Source organism: Hemicordylus capensis, chromosome 4, assembly GCF_027244095.1.
Source record: "Hemicordylus capensis ecotype Gifberg chromosome 4, rHemCap1.1.pri, whole genome shotgun sequence".
Lineage (NCBI taxonomy): Eukaryota > Metazoa > Chordata > Lepidosauria > Squamata > Cordylidae > Hemicordylus > Hemicordylus capensis.
In genome coordinates, this window is record NC_069660.1 from 44753523 (window position 1) to 44771604 (window position 18082).

General features: G+C 45.3%; 1 protein-coding gene across 1 annotated transcript; it reads right to left on the reverse strand.

Annotated features, from left to right (window-relative positions):
• Positions 1-1812: 1812 nt before the first annotated feature.
• Positions 1813-15772, reverse strand: DYNLRB1 (dynein light chain roadblock-type 1). Its single transcript, XM_053247516.1, has 4 exons — positions 15625-15772; positions 8337-8412; positions 5459-5626; positions 1813-2242 (listed from the first exon to the last, which is right to left on the reverse strand). Exons 1-4 carry the CDS (start codon positions 15625-15627, stop codon positions 2199-2201), a joined length of 291 nt encoding a protein of 96 aa, XP_053103491.1. The 5' UTR covers positions 15628-15772; the 3' UTR covers positions 1813-2198.
• Between the last annotated feature and the right edge of the window lie 2310 nt (positions 15773-18082).

Here is an 18082-nt window from a genome sequence, read left to right on the forward strand (position 1 = left end):
TTTGAGCTCCCAGAGAAGTTACTCATCTTTGAGTATTGAAATACCCAACTGTAGTTAGTCTGCCTAAATGCACCTTTACTTAGTAACTCCTGCTAACAGGGCAAAGAGGCACCTTTCAAATGGTAGCTCTCTTATATTTAGCAGGGGGAGTGCAACTGTTCCTATTCATTCTACATGATATTTTCCAGTGGCTGCTGCTGGTCTCTTTTTTTAAAGTTGCAAGTCTCTTTGAGACAGGGAACCGTCCCCCACCCCCGCCGCCATTCTCTACTATGTGAACTGTGTTGTAAACGTTTTGCTGAAAAATGGAATACAAACACTTTAAATAAATAAATCATAGCCAGGAACAAATCAAGAAAACATTTTCCCCAAAATACGAAGTCCAACAACCTGAACCTGAACTATTCCTGAACTATTCCTTTTCTGCTGGAATACACCATTTTGTTTTTATACACAATTATATTTTAAAATATTTAGAGCACTTAGTTTCTGCATATTCAGAAAGAAATTCTTCACGTTACTCTGTAGCACTGATACTGGACAATGGTGAAGACTGACTTGCCAAAAGGCACAATGATCAAAGCAGTCATGAACTGACCCATACTGAGTAAGACCAAAAAAAACCACACCCAAAAAGCCTTAAGGCAAAGTTGCATTTTATATCCTACTAGCTGAAGCTGCACAGAGCATCTGTGCGATAGTTCACTTCCTTTTTGGGGTTATTTGGGAGAATTTGTTTGGCTGGTCCTCCCACAGCGCTCTCCCCCGCGCGCCTCTCTCGCTCGCGCTGTCTCTCCCCCGCGCGCCTCTCTCGCTCGTGCTGTCTCTCCCCCGCGCGCCTCTCTCGCTCGCGCTGTCTCTCCCCCCGCGCGCCTCTCTCGCTCGCGCTGTCTCCCCCCGCGCGCCTCTCTCGCTCGCGCTGTCTCCCCCCGCGCGCCTCTCTCGCTCGCGCTGTCTCCCCCCCGCGCGCCTCTCTCGCTCGCGCTGTCTCTCCCCCCGCGCGCCTCTCTCGCTCGCGCTGTCTCTCCCCCCGCGCGCCTCTCTCGCTCGCGCTGTCTCCCCTGCCACCTGCCTTTCTCAATCGCTAGAGTGTGCGGCCACCACCGGTCGCCAGGCCAGGCCCACCAGCGTGGGCCGGCCAATTCTCCTACTCCCCTCCCCACAAGCCTTCTGCCTCAGTCCCCTCCCCCCCAATCGTTCTGTCCCAGCTTGCTCCCTCCTCTGTTTCCACCTCTTTCTCTCTCTTTTTCTCTCTCTCATTCGTGCTCCCCCCCCCGCCTCCGCTTTTTAGCCTGCTTGTGTTTTCCCTGCTGGCCGTTGCCGCATCCTCCTTCCTCCAGTCCCTGGTGTCGGGCCGCCAAGCGTTCAGCCAGCTCCTTCCTGCAGCCCTCCCTCTAGAGAGCATCTTCCGAAGCGGCCAACTGTTTGTCTCTGCCCAGCCAGGCTCCCCCGCTTTCTCTCCCCTCCCTTCTGCCCCAGTCCGTTCAGTTCTGCTCTCCACTTGCCCACTTTCCTTCCTTTCTTTTCCTCCCGAAACGGCCACTTCTCTACACGGCCAACCAGCCAAGCCGGCGCCTCCACCGCCCAGCCAATCTGCTGGGTTGTGGGACGCATCCCCACAGAGGCACGTCTACGAGAATTAATATAATAGATGTAAATAGAAAACAGTAAAGCAAGATAATGATCTTCTATTGGGGAAAAAAAAACTATACTTGCATTTTGAATTATTGGGTTCTTCGAGGAATAAACAAAAACTCAGGTATTCAAAGACTGCTGAAATTTTTTAAATGAATGAAGCAACATGTTCCAGAGTAATCTTTGATAGTTTTTAATTCATTTCAGACGAAAAAGTTTCTTCTAAATTTAAATAAGTGACAAAATTAAAAAGACACAAAAGGGAAAGAGTTATTAGAAAACATTTCAGACAACACCAATGTAAGGACCTTCAGTTCTTAATGCTAAAGAATCTTATCAATTTTTGACACTTGTCACCCTGATTTCTTTATCAGACTTCTGCACTGAATGGAATTTATAATCATATTAAGAGACTCCTCAAATATATGTTTAAAATAGACATAGGGATTTTTTTCTCAGACATTATTAAAGTGGTACAAGCAATTAATCATTAGTGGCCGTTTCGGATATTAAATAAAATACACATTTGGGTATAAGGAGTTGTAGGTCAGTCTGGGAAACTTTCATTTCGTTGGATTCTGGACGACAATCAGGAAATAGTCCTTATCTGCAAGAAAATTCAAGAGTTATTTTCAAATCTTCAGTTCTTAATGTTTAACCACATACAAATATTGTAGGTCATATCTTAGTGGTATAGCATATGCTTGTACACAGAAGGTCCCAAGTTTCCTGGCATCTCTAGTTAAAAAGGATCTTGAATACTGCATAGCAGATGCTAGGAAAGACTCTTCCTCAAATCCTTGGAGAGTTTAGGCAGTATAGGCATAATGGATCAATGGTCTGACTCAATGCAAAACCATATTGCAATGATTAGTGACAGAAATGTCAATTTGTTTATATTCACATGTAAAACCCATGAAATACCTCTTGGGAATTGCTCAAGCCACCCATCATAGCTTCCTTCCTCCCATGCAGTGCCACAACCCTCAGGCTGATAAGCAAATTTCATCCTTAAGGGCCAAAACATGCTCTAGGCAAGTAAGATGTTAAACCCAATCATATGCAAAGTTTGGTGTTCAGTAGGTTTAGGATGTACCTAACTTTGCATTGGATCAGGCCACTAATGGAATGGGATGATAAGGAAGTGGTGACTGATGAGCATACCCATTTTCAATCATGCCCATGCTATTTGCAATTTAGGGCCAGGACAGGCACAGTCTTAAGGAACTCTCTGAACTGAAAAGAGGGACTCCCCTCTAAAGTGAGTCCTTTCTAACTATTACGACGAATATTTATATACCGCTTTTCGACAAAAGTTCCCCTAGTGGTTTTACATAGACAAATAAAAATAAACTAGCTGGCCCTGCGCAGAACATCTGCGCCCTCCATCTCTCAACCCTCCCTGGACAATTCCGCTCCCTGCTCTGCCTTCCCCCCACTCCACCTTAAGCTGCCCCTTGCCATACGGGATGGCAGAAGGGCCGCCAAAACCGCTCCCACTCCCCCTTCATTCAGCCTGCCTCCCTCCGCTCAACCAGTCCCCCCCCCCCACTGACTCAGCCGGTCTCCCCCCACCCCCCCGCCACTCACTCAGCTGGTTCTCCCCACCCTAGCCAGAGCGGCATCGGCGGCCTATGTCAGCTCCTACCACCAGCCTCTGTCACCTTGGCCTGCTCAGTCTCCTCGTGAGGTGGATAGCCGATTGGTGAGGGAAAGCAGACCTCTGTCCAGCCTCCATCGGCCCACCAAGTCTCCTCGCGGGGAGAATGGCTGAGCTGAGGCTTCCCTTCTGGCCTGCACGGATGGTCCTCGGTGCGCTCTTCTGCCCCAGCTCAGCTGCCCTCCTCACAAGAAGACTCGGTGGGGCAATGGATGCTGCTGCTCAATGTCTTTTTCTTTCTTTCTTTGCCACCGCCTCCTCCTTGGCGGCAGCTGCCCCTCTATCTGCCACTCAGCCCTTCTCCATGCCTTCTCTCTCCTCTAAACAACTCTCTTTCTCTCAACCCTCGTGGGTTGTGCCACATACCACGGGATTTGCTACATACGTACCAAAGCTTTTATATATAAAGAAGATATATAATTCAGATGGTTCCCTGTCTCCAAAGGGTTCACAATCCAAAAAGAAACATGAGATAGACACCAGCAACAGCCACCAGAGGGATGCTGTGCTGGGGCTGAAAAGGGCCAGTTGCTCTCCCCCTGCTCAATAAAGTGGTTTTGCCACTTTGCTCAGTAAGCAGGGACTAGCCAGCATGTATTTTGCTGCATACATTATACTAGGCTATTTTGAACAAACCATATGGTAAAGCTGTAGTAAACATTCAGGACCATTAAGAGAGCCAGCGTGGTGTAGTGGTTAGAGTGCTGGACTAGGACCGGGGAGACCCGAGTTCAAATCCCCATTCAGCCATGAAACTAGCTGGGTGACTCTGGGCCAGTCACTTCTCTCTCAGCCTAACCTACTTCACAGGGTTGTTGTGAAAGAGAAACTCAAGTATGTAGTACACCACTCTGGGCTCCTTGGAGGAAGAGCAGGATATAAATGTAATAAATAATAATAATAATGATAATAATATGGCCAAGGGTGCAGTTCTATGCAGTCTTGAGTAAACATGCATAGGGAAAGGTGGTAAATGTGTTAAAAATACACGTCTTATCAATGAGAAGGAAGTTCAGTGATATGAGTCTTGCAGCCACTAATAATCTTTGGTTAAATACCACATCCTTTCAACACCACACAGTGGTATACCTGAACAAACCTCACTCACGTTATGCCATTTTTTTGATGACACAATTTCTTGTGATTTAATGAAATATCCAGATTCTCTCTACATATATTTGACACCTCAGCTTAAACATAGTTTTTGACCCACAAGCATTTTAGCTCTCATACTGTCTAGACTTGTTCTGACAGTGGCGACAGTATGAATTCATTAATAAGAAATACTTAGGATCTAGTCCAATACTTAAGATCTAGTACACAGACTTAGACTTAATGGAATGGGATCATCTAGTTCTGTCTTAAGAACCAACAAGTCTCAAAAAACCAAGATGAGAAATCACAGCTGTTTCTGAATCAAGGCAGTTTACAGACTGCTTAATGTTGACTTCCAATATTATTACTGAAATGCTCCTGGAGGGGAAAAAAACACAGTTCAGAACTCAAATAATAGAAGCTGATTAAACACACTGAAACAAATTCACATGAAAAGTTCCCTTATATTGAGTCAGACCATTGGGCCATCTAGCTCAGTATTCTCTGCATTAACTTGGAGCAGCTCTCTAGGGTTTCAGATTGGGGTCTATCTCAAGTCTACTTGGAGATGTCAGGGACTGAACTTGGAACCTCCTGCCTAACAGGCATGTATTCTACCACTGAGATACAGCCCCATCCTCAAGCATTACATAGAGCTAACTCTGAAAGAGCTTCAATTAGATCAAATAATGAATTAAAAGAGCCAGAAGGTTTTTTTGCTGGATTTGGGCCCAGTGTTGTAGGTCTCATTTCTGAAACTCCAGATATTAGCATACTACAGAATAAGTCCCAGAAAATGAGGAGAATATACTTTATGCAACTGCTTCTCTGAAGGTAAGCCACCTGGGCCTGGCTTATATTTGGATAGGAGACCATCTAGAACCTGTCTCCAATATGTGCCACTCTGCCCTTCTAATAATTATTATTTAAGTATCTTTTTTAAAAGGCAGAAAGGAAATGACACAAAACATAATGTATTTCTATCTCAAATATTACATTTAGTGATAACCAAATTCCTCTCAGAGATTTTAATTTTCAAAGAAGAACTGATATTTTTTGACCTCCTACCTGGTGCAACCATGATTTCATTTTTCTTGGAGCGAATCCGTAAGAATGTGAGATCATTCTGAGGATCAATATCTCGCACAGTGCCCCTTGCCTTCATAATCAAGTTGTGCATTAAGCCAGCGTACTGCATTGTGGAGGAGTTATCCATGGTGCTTTTGATGGGAATACCTGCAGTGTACAAAAGAGTCTGTGAACAAGTTAGACTAAGACTGTGTCAAGTTATGACTGTGTCATAAGAGAAGTTTATGGACTAATTCAAACTTTGGGTCTTCTCAAATGTGTTGTACAAATGTTGTACAGAGCCTTTGGATGGGGCAGTTTATAAATGTAACAAATAAATAATAAATAAAATAAATTCCTTTACACTCAAGGTTTTATAGGTGCTGATTCACATAACCATGGTTTACACTCAACAGCTTCGTTGTATGAAAACAGATATGAACATGCAGAGTATCAAGCTATAAGGCAAAACTCGGTTGCATAAAACAAGAGTTCCAAACCTTGGGTCCCCAGATTTGGCTATTATGGTTGGTGAGGGTGGGATTTGTAGTTCAGCAACATTGCCTGGAATTCTCAACCCAAGGTTGAGAATCCCTGACAAAACACACAGTTACTCTCCATCTCCTGGTCTTTTACAATGCAGAAAAAACACTATATACAAATGCAACTGACACTCTGCTTCTCTCCTCCATCATCACAGTACAGTACATTGCTTAAGCATCAGATAATTTGCTCAGAGGGTTGACATGAGCTACTTCAGCTGACAGTATTTCAGGAGCAGCATAAACACCTATGCTGGGCCAGATAACTGGAAAGGAATAGTGAGTTCTGAATTACTATACAGAAGTTTGGGTCTCAACTGCAGCAGGACTTCAGAGAACAGTATCTCGATAATCTATTTCTAAAATGTATAGCCTGCTTTTCTACAATTCAATGTGCAAGCCAGTTTCCAACTCACCAACTTGCAAGGGGGGGGAGGAGAGGGAGAGAGAGAAAGAACACAAACTGCAGACAAATCAAAGTGTGAAAAACAAAACAATAGTCATTAGGTTATTGGTGATTTCCTAAGGCAGCCTGGAACACAAAAGATGGCATTTGGCCACTGATTTCCCAGGAAATGTTCCTATACTGAAATCATTTCTGATACTTGAGGTTATGGATTTTTTTTTAAAGTGCATGGATCATTTGGGGGTAAACTGTATAAAGAATGCATGAAAATGATGTAATGCCTGGACTGAGCAATGCCATTCAGCATCATGCTTCTCCACGGCCTCACACCCTCCCTGCAAAGTTTCTGATGGATTTAGGAGTGGAGGTTTCCTATAGTTAAAAGGTGCATAATAGTAACGATTTTGGAACCACCTCTAAAGTGTGTCTAGGATTCTCCAAATGATGCTGCAATATTATTGAAGAATCAAGCAATTTGTCCAGGGCTGACGCCCAGTTTATAAACATATGAGACAGAAAACTGTAGCAGCCAGAGCAAACACATACATAATAATCCACATATAAAATGCTGTGCATGCCAACTTCATAGACATGAGAAATACCATTCTACAACTGGCAAAAAATGCTGCACTTGTGATGCAGTGGCTAGTGGCTGATATCCAGACTGGTGATGCACACGTGCTACAGAGGAGGGGGCAGTTTCCGCCCCCTCCTTTTCCCTCTGAAGTCCACTATGCCTCCTAAAAATATGTTGTGCAACCCACAGGGACATATTTTCAGGAGGCACAACGACTTTCAGAGGGAAAGGGAGATCAGCAAAAATTGCCTCTCCCCTGAGGTGTGCACACAGTTTTCATCTAGAGGTCAGCCAGTCCACTCAACTTGCACTTCAGAGCCCCAAGATCAATTTCCCACTCACTCATAGACAAATTACCATCTCTTAGCCACAATGTTCCATCTGCAAAAGGGAAATAGTAGTGATTGACCCCAAATGATAGTTACGTAGTTAAACAACGTTAAAGGTCTATTCGGTATTTGTACACTAGAAGTCTTGAATATGTTACAAGTCACAAGAGCAGCTTCTTAAATTTCACAGATAAGCTTAAAAACCATTATATTTAGAAATTTCATATATTTGAGGCTTTTATTATTAGGAAAGGTTCAGTACCCAGCGGGCACATATGATGACCTTTTGTTTTCAACTTATTTGTTCAACACTATACATTATTTTCTTTTTTTAATATAAAGACCAAAGTTCATTATTTAATCTCATGATATTTTTGCTTTTGCTTTAATACAGAATGTTTGTGTGTGTGTGTGCGCGCGCGTGCACGCATGCACACACACACGCTCTAATTTGATTAGAGCAGTGGTGCAGGGAAATGGATGTTTGATCCCTCCCCTGTCACCTTTTCCCCATTTAAATTCCTCCCCGCCCCTCAGCCCGTTTAGCCTTGTTGTTAGCTGTTGCAGGGGGATAATACAGGAAGGAACCTATAGGGCTAGCAGCAACTTTGAAATGGGGGAATTTACTGACCTCTTACATACTATGTAGTTTATTCCTGAGATTGATCTGATAGAATGCTGTGGGCCCACAAAAATGTTTTGGAAAATGACATGCATACAGGCTGTATGCCGTACACTTCAGCAACACTGCAGTGGGCAACATTATCCCAATTTGAAGAGAAGATGATAAAAATTTTCAACAAACATTCAGAGGTGCTGCACAATTCTAAGCATGTTTACTCAGGGGGCCCCTAATTTCAACAATTTATGTAAGTGTGCGTAGGATTGCACTCTTAGTGTCATAGATCATATTTCTCAACCCAGAATCTATTCCTCTGACTATTAGACAATGTTGTCATACTTCCTCACAGGTGAAAAAAAGTAATGCTTTTAAAAAACAAAAAAAGCCACAATGACAGAATACCTTCTGAATTAACAATAATGATTCCTTGGACTCCCTTTTGACTCTGGATTCGCTTCAGGGTTTCTTCCACTTCAGCCTGGAAGAAAAAAAGAAAACATGCCAACATGTCTCAAAAGATGCAATTTGTTCCCAGCTAATGCTCTATAATAAGACATCTGGAAAGAGAAGGGGGCTAAGAGGATTCATATAGATACTCCTCATATTCCAAGCACAAAAGCACAGCTATCTCTAGCACCACCTTATCATCAAAGTCTGCTTAAGCTTTTCTTAAGGCCACAATTTTCCTCCCATGATTTGAAAATAAGCTCTTGGAAGCCAGGAACTTGTTTTCCTCATCCTTCCGAGTGGCTTTTCTTATCACACACAAGCTCATACAAGGCAGTGTGGTGCAGCAGAGAGCTTTCATAGGCTTTTACCAAAATGTGGGTGAAATCCTGGCTCATCCATGGACAAGTCTTCTCATGTTACAATGCAGACTGCTTTACAGACAATTTCCTTCATGGATGTGATTTCTATGCAAGAAAACACTTGCAGATGGCAGTTTGTGAAGTGCAGTGCAAGTATTTAGTGTTATATATATATTTATATCCTGCCTTTCTTTCTTGCTTCAGATATCCAAGGCAGCTAATGTCACTATAATGTCAGAACAACCATATAATATTTAAACCACAAAACACAGACAGTGGAAGAGATGAAAAAAAGGATTTTAAAAACCAACGGGATAACAATCTGTAGAGTTTAAACACCATTAAGGAGGGGGCCAGAGAATCTCCCAGGGGGGCAACAGGATCCTCCTATGGATCTTCTCCTATGTTCCCATCAACTGTACCTCTGATTTTGACAGAACATGAATTAAGGCCTCTCCCAACTATCTGAGGCAGACTCATGTGGAAGGAGATATTCTTTTAAGTATCCTGGTCTGAAATCAAGAGTTTTCACGGCAATAACTACTTATTTTGACTAGAGTCTGAAAATGAACGAGAAAGCTTGTACAACAATGGAATCACAAGCTCCAAAACCCCAGATCAGGTTAAAATGTTGGCACCTGCATTTCACACTAACTGAAGTTTAAAAAACAAACAAAACCAGAGCTGCATATTACAGTAGTCCAAATCTGATATCCAACCCTGAATGGCTGAGACTGACAGTCTCACTTCTGCCATGAACTCACTAGGTGGCCTTAGGCAAGCCACTTCCACTCAGCTTCAGTGCCCCTGCCACAATGAGATAATATTTACTTACATGAAAGGGTTGTTCTAAGGATCACAATAATTTATTTAGTTATTGTTAAATTTATATACCGCCTTTCATTAAAAACAATCTCAAGGTGGTTTACAAAAGTTAAAAAATCATACAATACATACATACATTCCCTCAAGAGAAGCAAATGAAGGACTGAAATCCCAAATAGGTGATTGCATGGCAGTGCCAGAGACACAAGTTTTGGGTGGTATAAAAATATGTAAATAAAGAAAGAAAAGAAAAAAAATCACTGGTCAAAATGGTGTCGTAAAAAGGTCCAATCAGAAGTCTGAGTTAAAAGTCCAATCCATAAAAGACGTTATGAGAAAGGTTTGGGGCCATAGGTGTATAAAAAGGGAATGACTTTTGGCCAGGTAGTTGATGCATCCAGAAAAAAGTCAGCACAGAAGGCAGAGGATCAGAACAACCCAGCAGAGAAGCAAGAGAGCTTCAAGAACAGCAGCTAAGAGAGATGTCACTCGAAGAGATGGGAGAAGTAGGGATGTGCACGGAACCGGGCAAGGAAAGTTTGAAGGCGGGGGGGTTGACCCCAAGGGCCAATTATAATATTATAATATAATTAATGTGAAATGCTCAAAACACTCAAAAATACTATACAAATGTTTGTTTACATTTATATCCCACTTCTTCCAAGGAGACCAGAGCAGTATATGTAGTTATGTTTATCCTCATAAACACCCTTGGTAAGGTAGGTTAGGCTGAGAGATTAGTTACTGGCCCAGAATCACCCAGCGAGTTTCATGGCAGAATGAACTCTGGTGTCCCCAGTCCTAATCCTTTTTTAGAGAGCCAGTGTGGACCACACCATGCTGGCTCTCTAAGAATGCAAAGTATTGTTATGTAACTAAGGCATGAGTATCTGCAGCTAAGTTTGTCTACTTCAGAAATGGGTAAAGTTGATACACCATATTAAGCTGCTATGAATATAATACTTAAAAAGAGACATGTGTAGAAAAGGGCATCAAGGTTCAGTGGCAATATTTAATTTTATTTATTTATTTATTTAACACATTTTTATACCGCCCAAAATGCGGTATAGCAGACAGACACAGAGGAAGTCTAAAGATCCTGACTAAACTGAACTAAGGGATGCAAAGCTACCCACCAGTGGTTTCTTCTCACAAATACTCTTGTCTGAATGAGGACACCATAATTAGGAAGTCTAGCAATATGTGCAGCAAAGAAGCTATTCTTTTCTGCCCGTATTGCATCTGCAAGTTCATGTCCGGCGAAGTTGTTCAGGGTTGTCAGAGGGCTAGTATGTGCACCTCCTCCCTTGAATCAGAATCTGGAACCATCGATTACCTGCCGTGATGTGTTTAATGAATTTTTTGTGGGGAAAACCTTCCGTAATTGGGCCGACTTAGACTGAGTCTCCACAATTTCTTCAGTGTCTGATGTGGAGGTGTCCAGCAACTCCTTTTGTGTGGTTAAGTTGGATCAGTTCCAGTTTGTGAGTGCTGAGGATATGGACAAGCTGATTGGAACAGTGCAGCCTACCACCTGTTCTCTTGACCCTTGCCCAACACATCTTATACTATCTGGCAGGGAGGGTATTAATTATTAATTATTATTTATTTATTCAATTTCTATAAAGCCTTTCCAAAAATGGCTCAGGGCGGTTTACACAGAGAAATAATAAATAAATAAGATGGATCCCTGTCCCCAGAAGGGCTCACAATCTAAAAGAAACATAAGATAGACACCAGCAACAGTCACTGGAGATACTGTGCTGGGGATGGATAGGGCCAGTTACTCTCCCCCTGCCAAGTTAGCAGGGGTTGACAGGTTATTATAGAAGGCCTGGTAGAGATTATAAATGCTTCTCTGAGAGAGGGAAGGCTGCCTCCTTGCCTTAAGGAGGCAATTATTAGACCACTTCTCAAGAAGCCTGCCTTGGATCCTCAGAGCTGAGCAACTACAGGCCTGTCTCCAACCTTCCGTGGCTGGGCAAAGTAATTGAGAGGTTGGTGGCCTCCCAGCTCTAGACAGTTTGTTGGAGGAAACTGATGACCAGGACTCATTTCAGACTTGCTTTTGGGTGGGTTATGGGGTGGAGACTGCCTTAGTTGGTCTGATGGATGATCTTCAATAGGGAATTGACAGAGAAAGTGCAACTCTGTTGGTCCTTTTGGACCTCTTGGCAGCTTTCAATCCTATCAACTGAAGTATCTTTCTGGAGCATCTGAGGGGGTTGGGAGTGGGAGGCACTGCTTTGCGGTGGTTCCACTCCTACCTCTAGGGCAGGCTCTAGATGGTGTCCTTTGGAGACTGTTGTTCTTCAAAATCTGAACTTCTTATGGTATCCCTCAGGGCTCCATATGGTCTCCAATGTTGTTTAACATCTACATGAAACTGCTGGGAGAGATCATCAGGAGATTTGGTGCAGGGTGCTATCAGTATGCTGATGATACCCAAATCTATTTCTCCATGTCAACATCATCGGGAGAGGGATAACCTCCCTAAATGACTGCCTGGAGGCGGTGATACACACAGGAAAATGCCATATACTGAGTCAGACCATTGGTCTATCTAGCTCAGTATTGTCTTCACATACTGGCAGTAGCTTCTCCAAGGCTGCAGGCAGGAGTCTCTCTCAACCCTATCTCGGAGAAGCCATGGAGGGAAACTTGGAACCTTCTGCTGTTCCCAGAGTGGTTCCATCCACTAAGGGGAATATCTTAGTGCTTACTCTTCTAGTCTCCCTTTCATATGCAACCAGGATGGACCCTGCTTAGCTAAGGGGACAAGTCAGGCTTGCTACCACAAGACCAGCTCTCCTGGATAGGCTGGATGAGGGATAAGAAACTGAGACTGAATCCAGATAAGACAGAGGTACTCATTGTGTAGAGTCAAAACTTGGGAGATGATTTTGATCTGCCTGTTCTGAATGAGGTCACACTTCCCTGGAAGGAACAGCTACGTAGTCTGGGGGTGCTTCTGGTTCCAAGCCTCTCCCAGGTGTCCCAGGTTGAGCAATGCAAAGAAGTGCCTTCTATCAGCTTTGGCTGATATGCCAGCTGTGTCCGTTTCTTGAGATAGACCGCAGAACAGTGGTACTGGTGACCTCCAGACTGGATTAATGCAATGCACTCTATGTGGGGCTACCTTTGTATGTAGTCCAGAAACTACAGTTGGTCCAGAATATGGCAGCTAGATTGATCTCTGGGTCATCTCAGAGACCATATTCCTGTATTGAAAGAGCTGCACTGGCTACCGATAGGTTTCTGGGCAAAATACAAGGTGCTGGTTATAACCTATAAAGTCCGAAATGGCTTGGGCCCTGGATATTTAAGAGAACATCTTCTCCCTCATGAACCCCACCACTCATTGAGATAATCAGGAAAGGTTTGTCTGCAGTTGCCACCGGCTTGTTTGATGGCTACTTGGGGATGGGCCTTCTCCGCTGCTGTCCTGAAGCTTTGGAATGTGCTCCCTGCTGAAATAAGAGCCTCCCCATCTCTGACAACTTTTAAAGAGACTTTAAAGACACATCTGTTCACCCAGGCTTTTAATTAAATTCTATTTTAATAGTTTTAACATTGTCTTAAAATATTATTTTAGAATTTTAAATTGTTGTAATGTTTTAACTTTTCTGTTGTCATTTATTTTGTTTTGTTGTAAACCACCCAGAGACGCAGTTTGGGCAGGTATAAAAATATGTTACATAAATAAAAATAAATAAATACTTCATCTCTATTGCTCAGAGGGCCAACAACTCTAGTGCTAGGAAGGCCACAACATAGAGAGGCTTCTGTGATGAAGCAAACAAGTAAGGAGTAACCAAAACCAATGGTAAAAATCCCCACTAAGGGGAGGAGCAGATAGGTGTTGGGAGAGCAAAGCATTCTCATGATTAAGGTTAAAATGGTTGACTCCAAGTGCAATCAGAATGTATGGATACAGGATACAATGTGAGGGCAATATGATTTGCCTGTATATCTGATTTTACAAGTTCCTATTCCCTTCTAAGAATGAGCATTTTTCTTATCCTGTGTGATGCTTCTATATACATGTGAATATTTGTTACACTTGTATCCTGTCCTTCCTGCCCCATTTGCAGCACAGAACCTGACATCTGTCACTCACTCCAAATCTAAGTTAAAGATGTTGAGTTCTGTGCCATAAGCAGGATAGAATATGCCGAGACTGGGTACATTGTACAAACCAACCAGACTCGGCATATTCTTGCTGCAACCGGGACTAAGGTTCATGTGCATTCTCAGGACTGTGACAGTTCGTGACAATCTCAGGTACCACGTTATGTGTGAAGCTGGCCACAGTTGCTTCATTTTAGTAAATGGACTCTAGGGCTGCAAAATATCTTAACAACCAGTACCAAGGAGAAAGTGAGGAACAAACTGGAGTAAAGACTCCGCTTTGTATAGGAAGAATATAATCTTAACTCCTACACCGTTTCTTTGAATGTTTCAAGAGGAAAGGTGCTCCCCTGCCTCCCCAGATCTCCTCAGTGACCTGTTACAGACTTAATGTTTTTTAATCTCTTAACTATGGTCTTAACCAAATGTTAGGCCTGATCACTGGTGAATATTCTATGCAGCTAGAACTGATATTTTAAGTTAATGGCTAGTCCAGGGTTACTCCACTTAGCTTGTTGCAGTTTGCAACACATGTTCATAACAAAAGAACAGGACCACCAATATTTCATTTTGGCTGCAAATTATGGGCTGTAGCCAAAGAAAGTTGGTCATGATAATGTATTTTGGAAATCAACAAGACACATGTTCTGTTCATACGTTATGCTGAACACTTGTACAACAAGTTTACAGGGCACACAGGTACAGGTGTGTACACAGATACAGTTATTCACAAATTGTGTTGAACTGAAACTTCCTATCTGTACTATGTATTTGAGGGGGGAACCACGGAGGCGCAGTCCGGCACTGGGGGGCATGTAGCTTTAAGGGTGGAGGGGTAATACTTATCCCTCCCGCCGCTTTCCCCCCCTACGTGCACGACTTTATAGCAAAGATTTTGGGGCAGCAGCATTTCTCCCTGCTGCCCCTGCCCCCGCCATTGCCCGTCAAAAGCGGAAGTTGAGAGCACGCATGCGCCTGTCGCCACCGCCGTGCGCATGCAACGTGTGTGGTGTGTGTGCGCCACGCCGGGCGCATGTGTACTCTCAACTTCCGCTTTTGACGGGCAACGACGGGGGCAGGGGCGGCAGGGAGGAATGCTGCCGCCCCAAAATCTTTGCTATAACGTCGTGCACCGGAGGGGGGAAAGCAGCGGGAGTGGGAAAAGCGGCGGGAGGAGTAAGTACTACCCCCCCCCGCCCTTAAGGCTACATGCCCCCCGTCCAGACTGCTGGCCCGGACCAGCCCCAATCCAGACCGGTTCGGAGGCCTCTGCAATGGCTCTGGTGCACATCCCTACTGGTCAGGCTGCCTGCCCATTTTCCCTCTCCGCCCAGACAGCCACTGCCACTGCCTGCTGCTTCCTCTTCCCCCCTTCCCACCACCTGCTCGCTTTTTTTGGCGGCCACCCACCGCTTTCCTCTCCCCCTGCCAGCAGCTCGCCTGCAAACTCTCACGAGAAGCCAAGGGGACGTCTTAGAGAATTGTATATCTAGAAGCTAGATGCTGCCGACGGTATGAGGGGTGTGTATGTGTGTCCACCTGAAAGATGGGGTGGGGCCAAGAGGAGAAGAGCACTGGGTAATAACGTGAAGCGGCGGGACCAGGAGGCCAGCCACGGACATTCACACGAACAGAAGACCCTTTGGTAACAAATACGATGACCAGGCTCAGGGAGAGGCACCGAAATTTAGGCAGGGCCAGGTAGAGAAGCGCAAGGGAGAGCACCTTTGCCAAGGTCCGGAGCAGCCCCAGAGAGCTTCCCTTGGTCACCCGACCCCACCCAGGGAGGCGCCTCATTGCCTCTCGGTTCCTCCCGGGTCTCGAACCAGCGGTACAGACTGTCACTCCGCCCCTCCCTTTTAGAACACGGGAACTGGGGGCTCTCTGAGAGTGCACAGGCAAGAACACCCCGCGCTTCGACTCACCATGGTGCAGGAGAAAAGACTTTCACCTTAGGTATCTCTGGCAGGCACCACAATCCCCAGTCGCGGTGACCGTGCGCGCCTGCGCACTACTCTCCAGGCGCCGGCTCACCGAGATTGCAGCCAATCGCCCTTCGCGGGAGGCGGGTTCTCGAGCTAAAGGACCGTGAGTCGTTTCCTACACTTCCTCCTGCCTGAAACATTCTGCGCAAAAGAAAGAGGCCGGCAGCTGCTTAGGGAGTATTTTTGGAGAGTCCTCTGTAAGCGCAGAGAAGGCAGAAAGCTGGAGCAGGAGTATCAGATGGAAAACTTGAGGAGCAGCTTTCTCAGCATTTTTTGCGGAAAGGAAAGACTGTGGTGGGAGGGACAAAAATCGGGTTTTTGGGGAGAGTTCAGTACAGCGGGGGCGGGGCGGCGAACCTGGCTTGGAAGTGGTGTCAGCTTTTTCTCCGTTGATGAAAAAGCAAGTAAAATTTCAACGCTTTAATTGCAACGCCAGCAAGCCAACCGTATCACCCATTTTATCAGGCTTCTAATTTATAATGTTTTAAAGTTTTATTGATTGTTATTTTAACTAGTTATTTTAACTAGTTTTATATGATTTAAGGTTTTAATTGCAAACCTTTAATTGCCAGAGATTTTATATGGGTGGTAAATAATAGGGATATGCACAAACCTTGGCCCGCATACTGGACAGGTTCGAATAAGAACCGGTCTGTAATTCTACTAATGGGGTTTGGGCCGGTTCAGCCAAGCCATGCCCTGGTTCAAGGGTGGCGTGGGGGGCAGCAGGGGAGTCGCTATAATTGAGTGGATGGGTTTAAAGAACCTGCCCCCCACCCCCAAGCTTCTGAGGGTCTCCCCTCCACCCCTCCCCATTTTCTTCATTATCTCCTTTCTTTTTAGACAGGGGACAGGGATCCATCTTTATTGATAGCCATGGCTGATTGTTGCCCAGCTGCAGTGCCATTCCGCCATCTAGCGACATAATCTGAGACAGACTCCGTCAGACACATCTTTTAAGTAGCTGAAAATCCCCAGCATAGAATGGCAGGTGTTATAATTAAGCGGACTCTCAGATGGCACAATAGCTGTACAGCACGTTGGGAACAGAGCTCACTCAAAAGTTAACTTGCGGATGTAGTCCTGTTCAGACATGGCCCATGTACATGTTTTTGTGTAAATGGTTGTGCACGCGGTCCTTTTAAAAGTGAACCTAAATACAGCTCCCCTCATATGCAGACTATTTTCTAGCCAGCCAGCGTGGAGATGTGGCAAGGCAATGCGTGCTGCGGGGGAGGCACCTGATTGGCTGAGCTGTTTGGCCAGTGGAGGCACCTGATTGGCTGGGAGTTGGACCGGCCTGGGCTGGGAGGCAGTGGGAAGGACTGGCCCTGGCCTGGCGCCAGAGGGGATGCCCAGGATTTGGCTGCGGAACTGACAGGCTGCGAGAATTCCAAAGTGAGGACAGAGGAGAGGGGGAAGAAAGTAGCCACCGGTGGGTGAAGGAGGGAGAAGAGAAAGATGACGGCGGCGGGCAGGAGAGAGAAAGAAAGGCAGCGGCAGGCTGTGGGCGGGGGGCTAGAAAGGCGGCGGCAGGCCACGGGTGGGGGGGAGAGAGGGGAGAGAAAGGTGGGCGGGGGGAGAAAGGCGACGGCGGGACGCGGGCAGGGGGGAGAGAGGTGGGTGGGTGGGGAGAAAGGCGGCGGCGGGCCACGGGCGGGCAGGAGGGAGTAAAAATGGGGGCGGTGGGGCCCTTCTTGGCTGCCAGCCGTGGCTCTGTGTGGGGGGAGGAACTAGAGGAGAGGAGGGCTGGAGAGCGTGGGCTGGAGGATAGGGGAAGAGAGGAGAGACCAGAGCAGGAGGAAGAGAGAGGGGGAAAACAGCCGGCCCCATAGCGCCACACAGATGCTCTGTGTGGGTTTGGCTAGTAACTTATTAAGGTGGCTGAGACTTATCACCTCAGAACAACGGAAAATATGACTCTCAAAATAATGTAATTCTGGCACAGAACATTTAAAAACAAAAAACCTTGTTTTAAAGGCAATCTTCAGTTGATTCTTCAATCTTCAGGTGATTCTCTTTATTGAGCAGGGAGGGAGCAACTAGCTCTATCCAGCCCCAGAACAGACTTGATGTGTGAGCACTGCAAGATGCTGCTCTGGGAAGAGCAGAAGGTTTCAAGTTCACTCCCTGGCTTCTCCAAGACAGGGCTGAGAGAGAATCCTGCCTGCAACCTTGGAGAAGCCGCTGCTAGTCTGTGAAGACAATACTGAGCTAGATAGACCAATGGTCTGACAGTATATGGCAGTTTCCTATGTTCCTAACAGCATCCCTCCAGTGGCTGTTGCTGGTGGCTATCTTACAATTCCCATTGTAATGGCAGGGTGAGTGGCTATTATTCTTTTATAAATGGAGAATTGTGGGCATGTCTGTACTTGCTTTTTGATGACTACCCAAG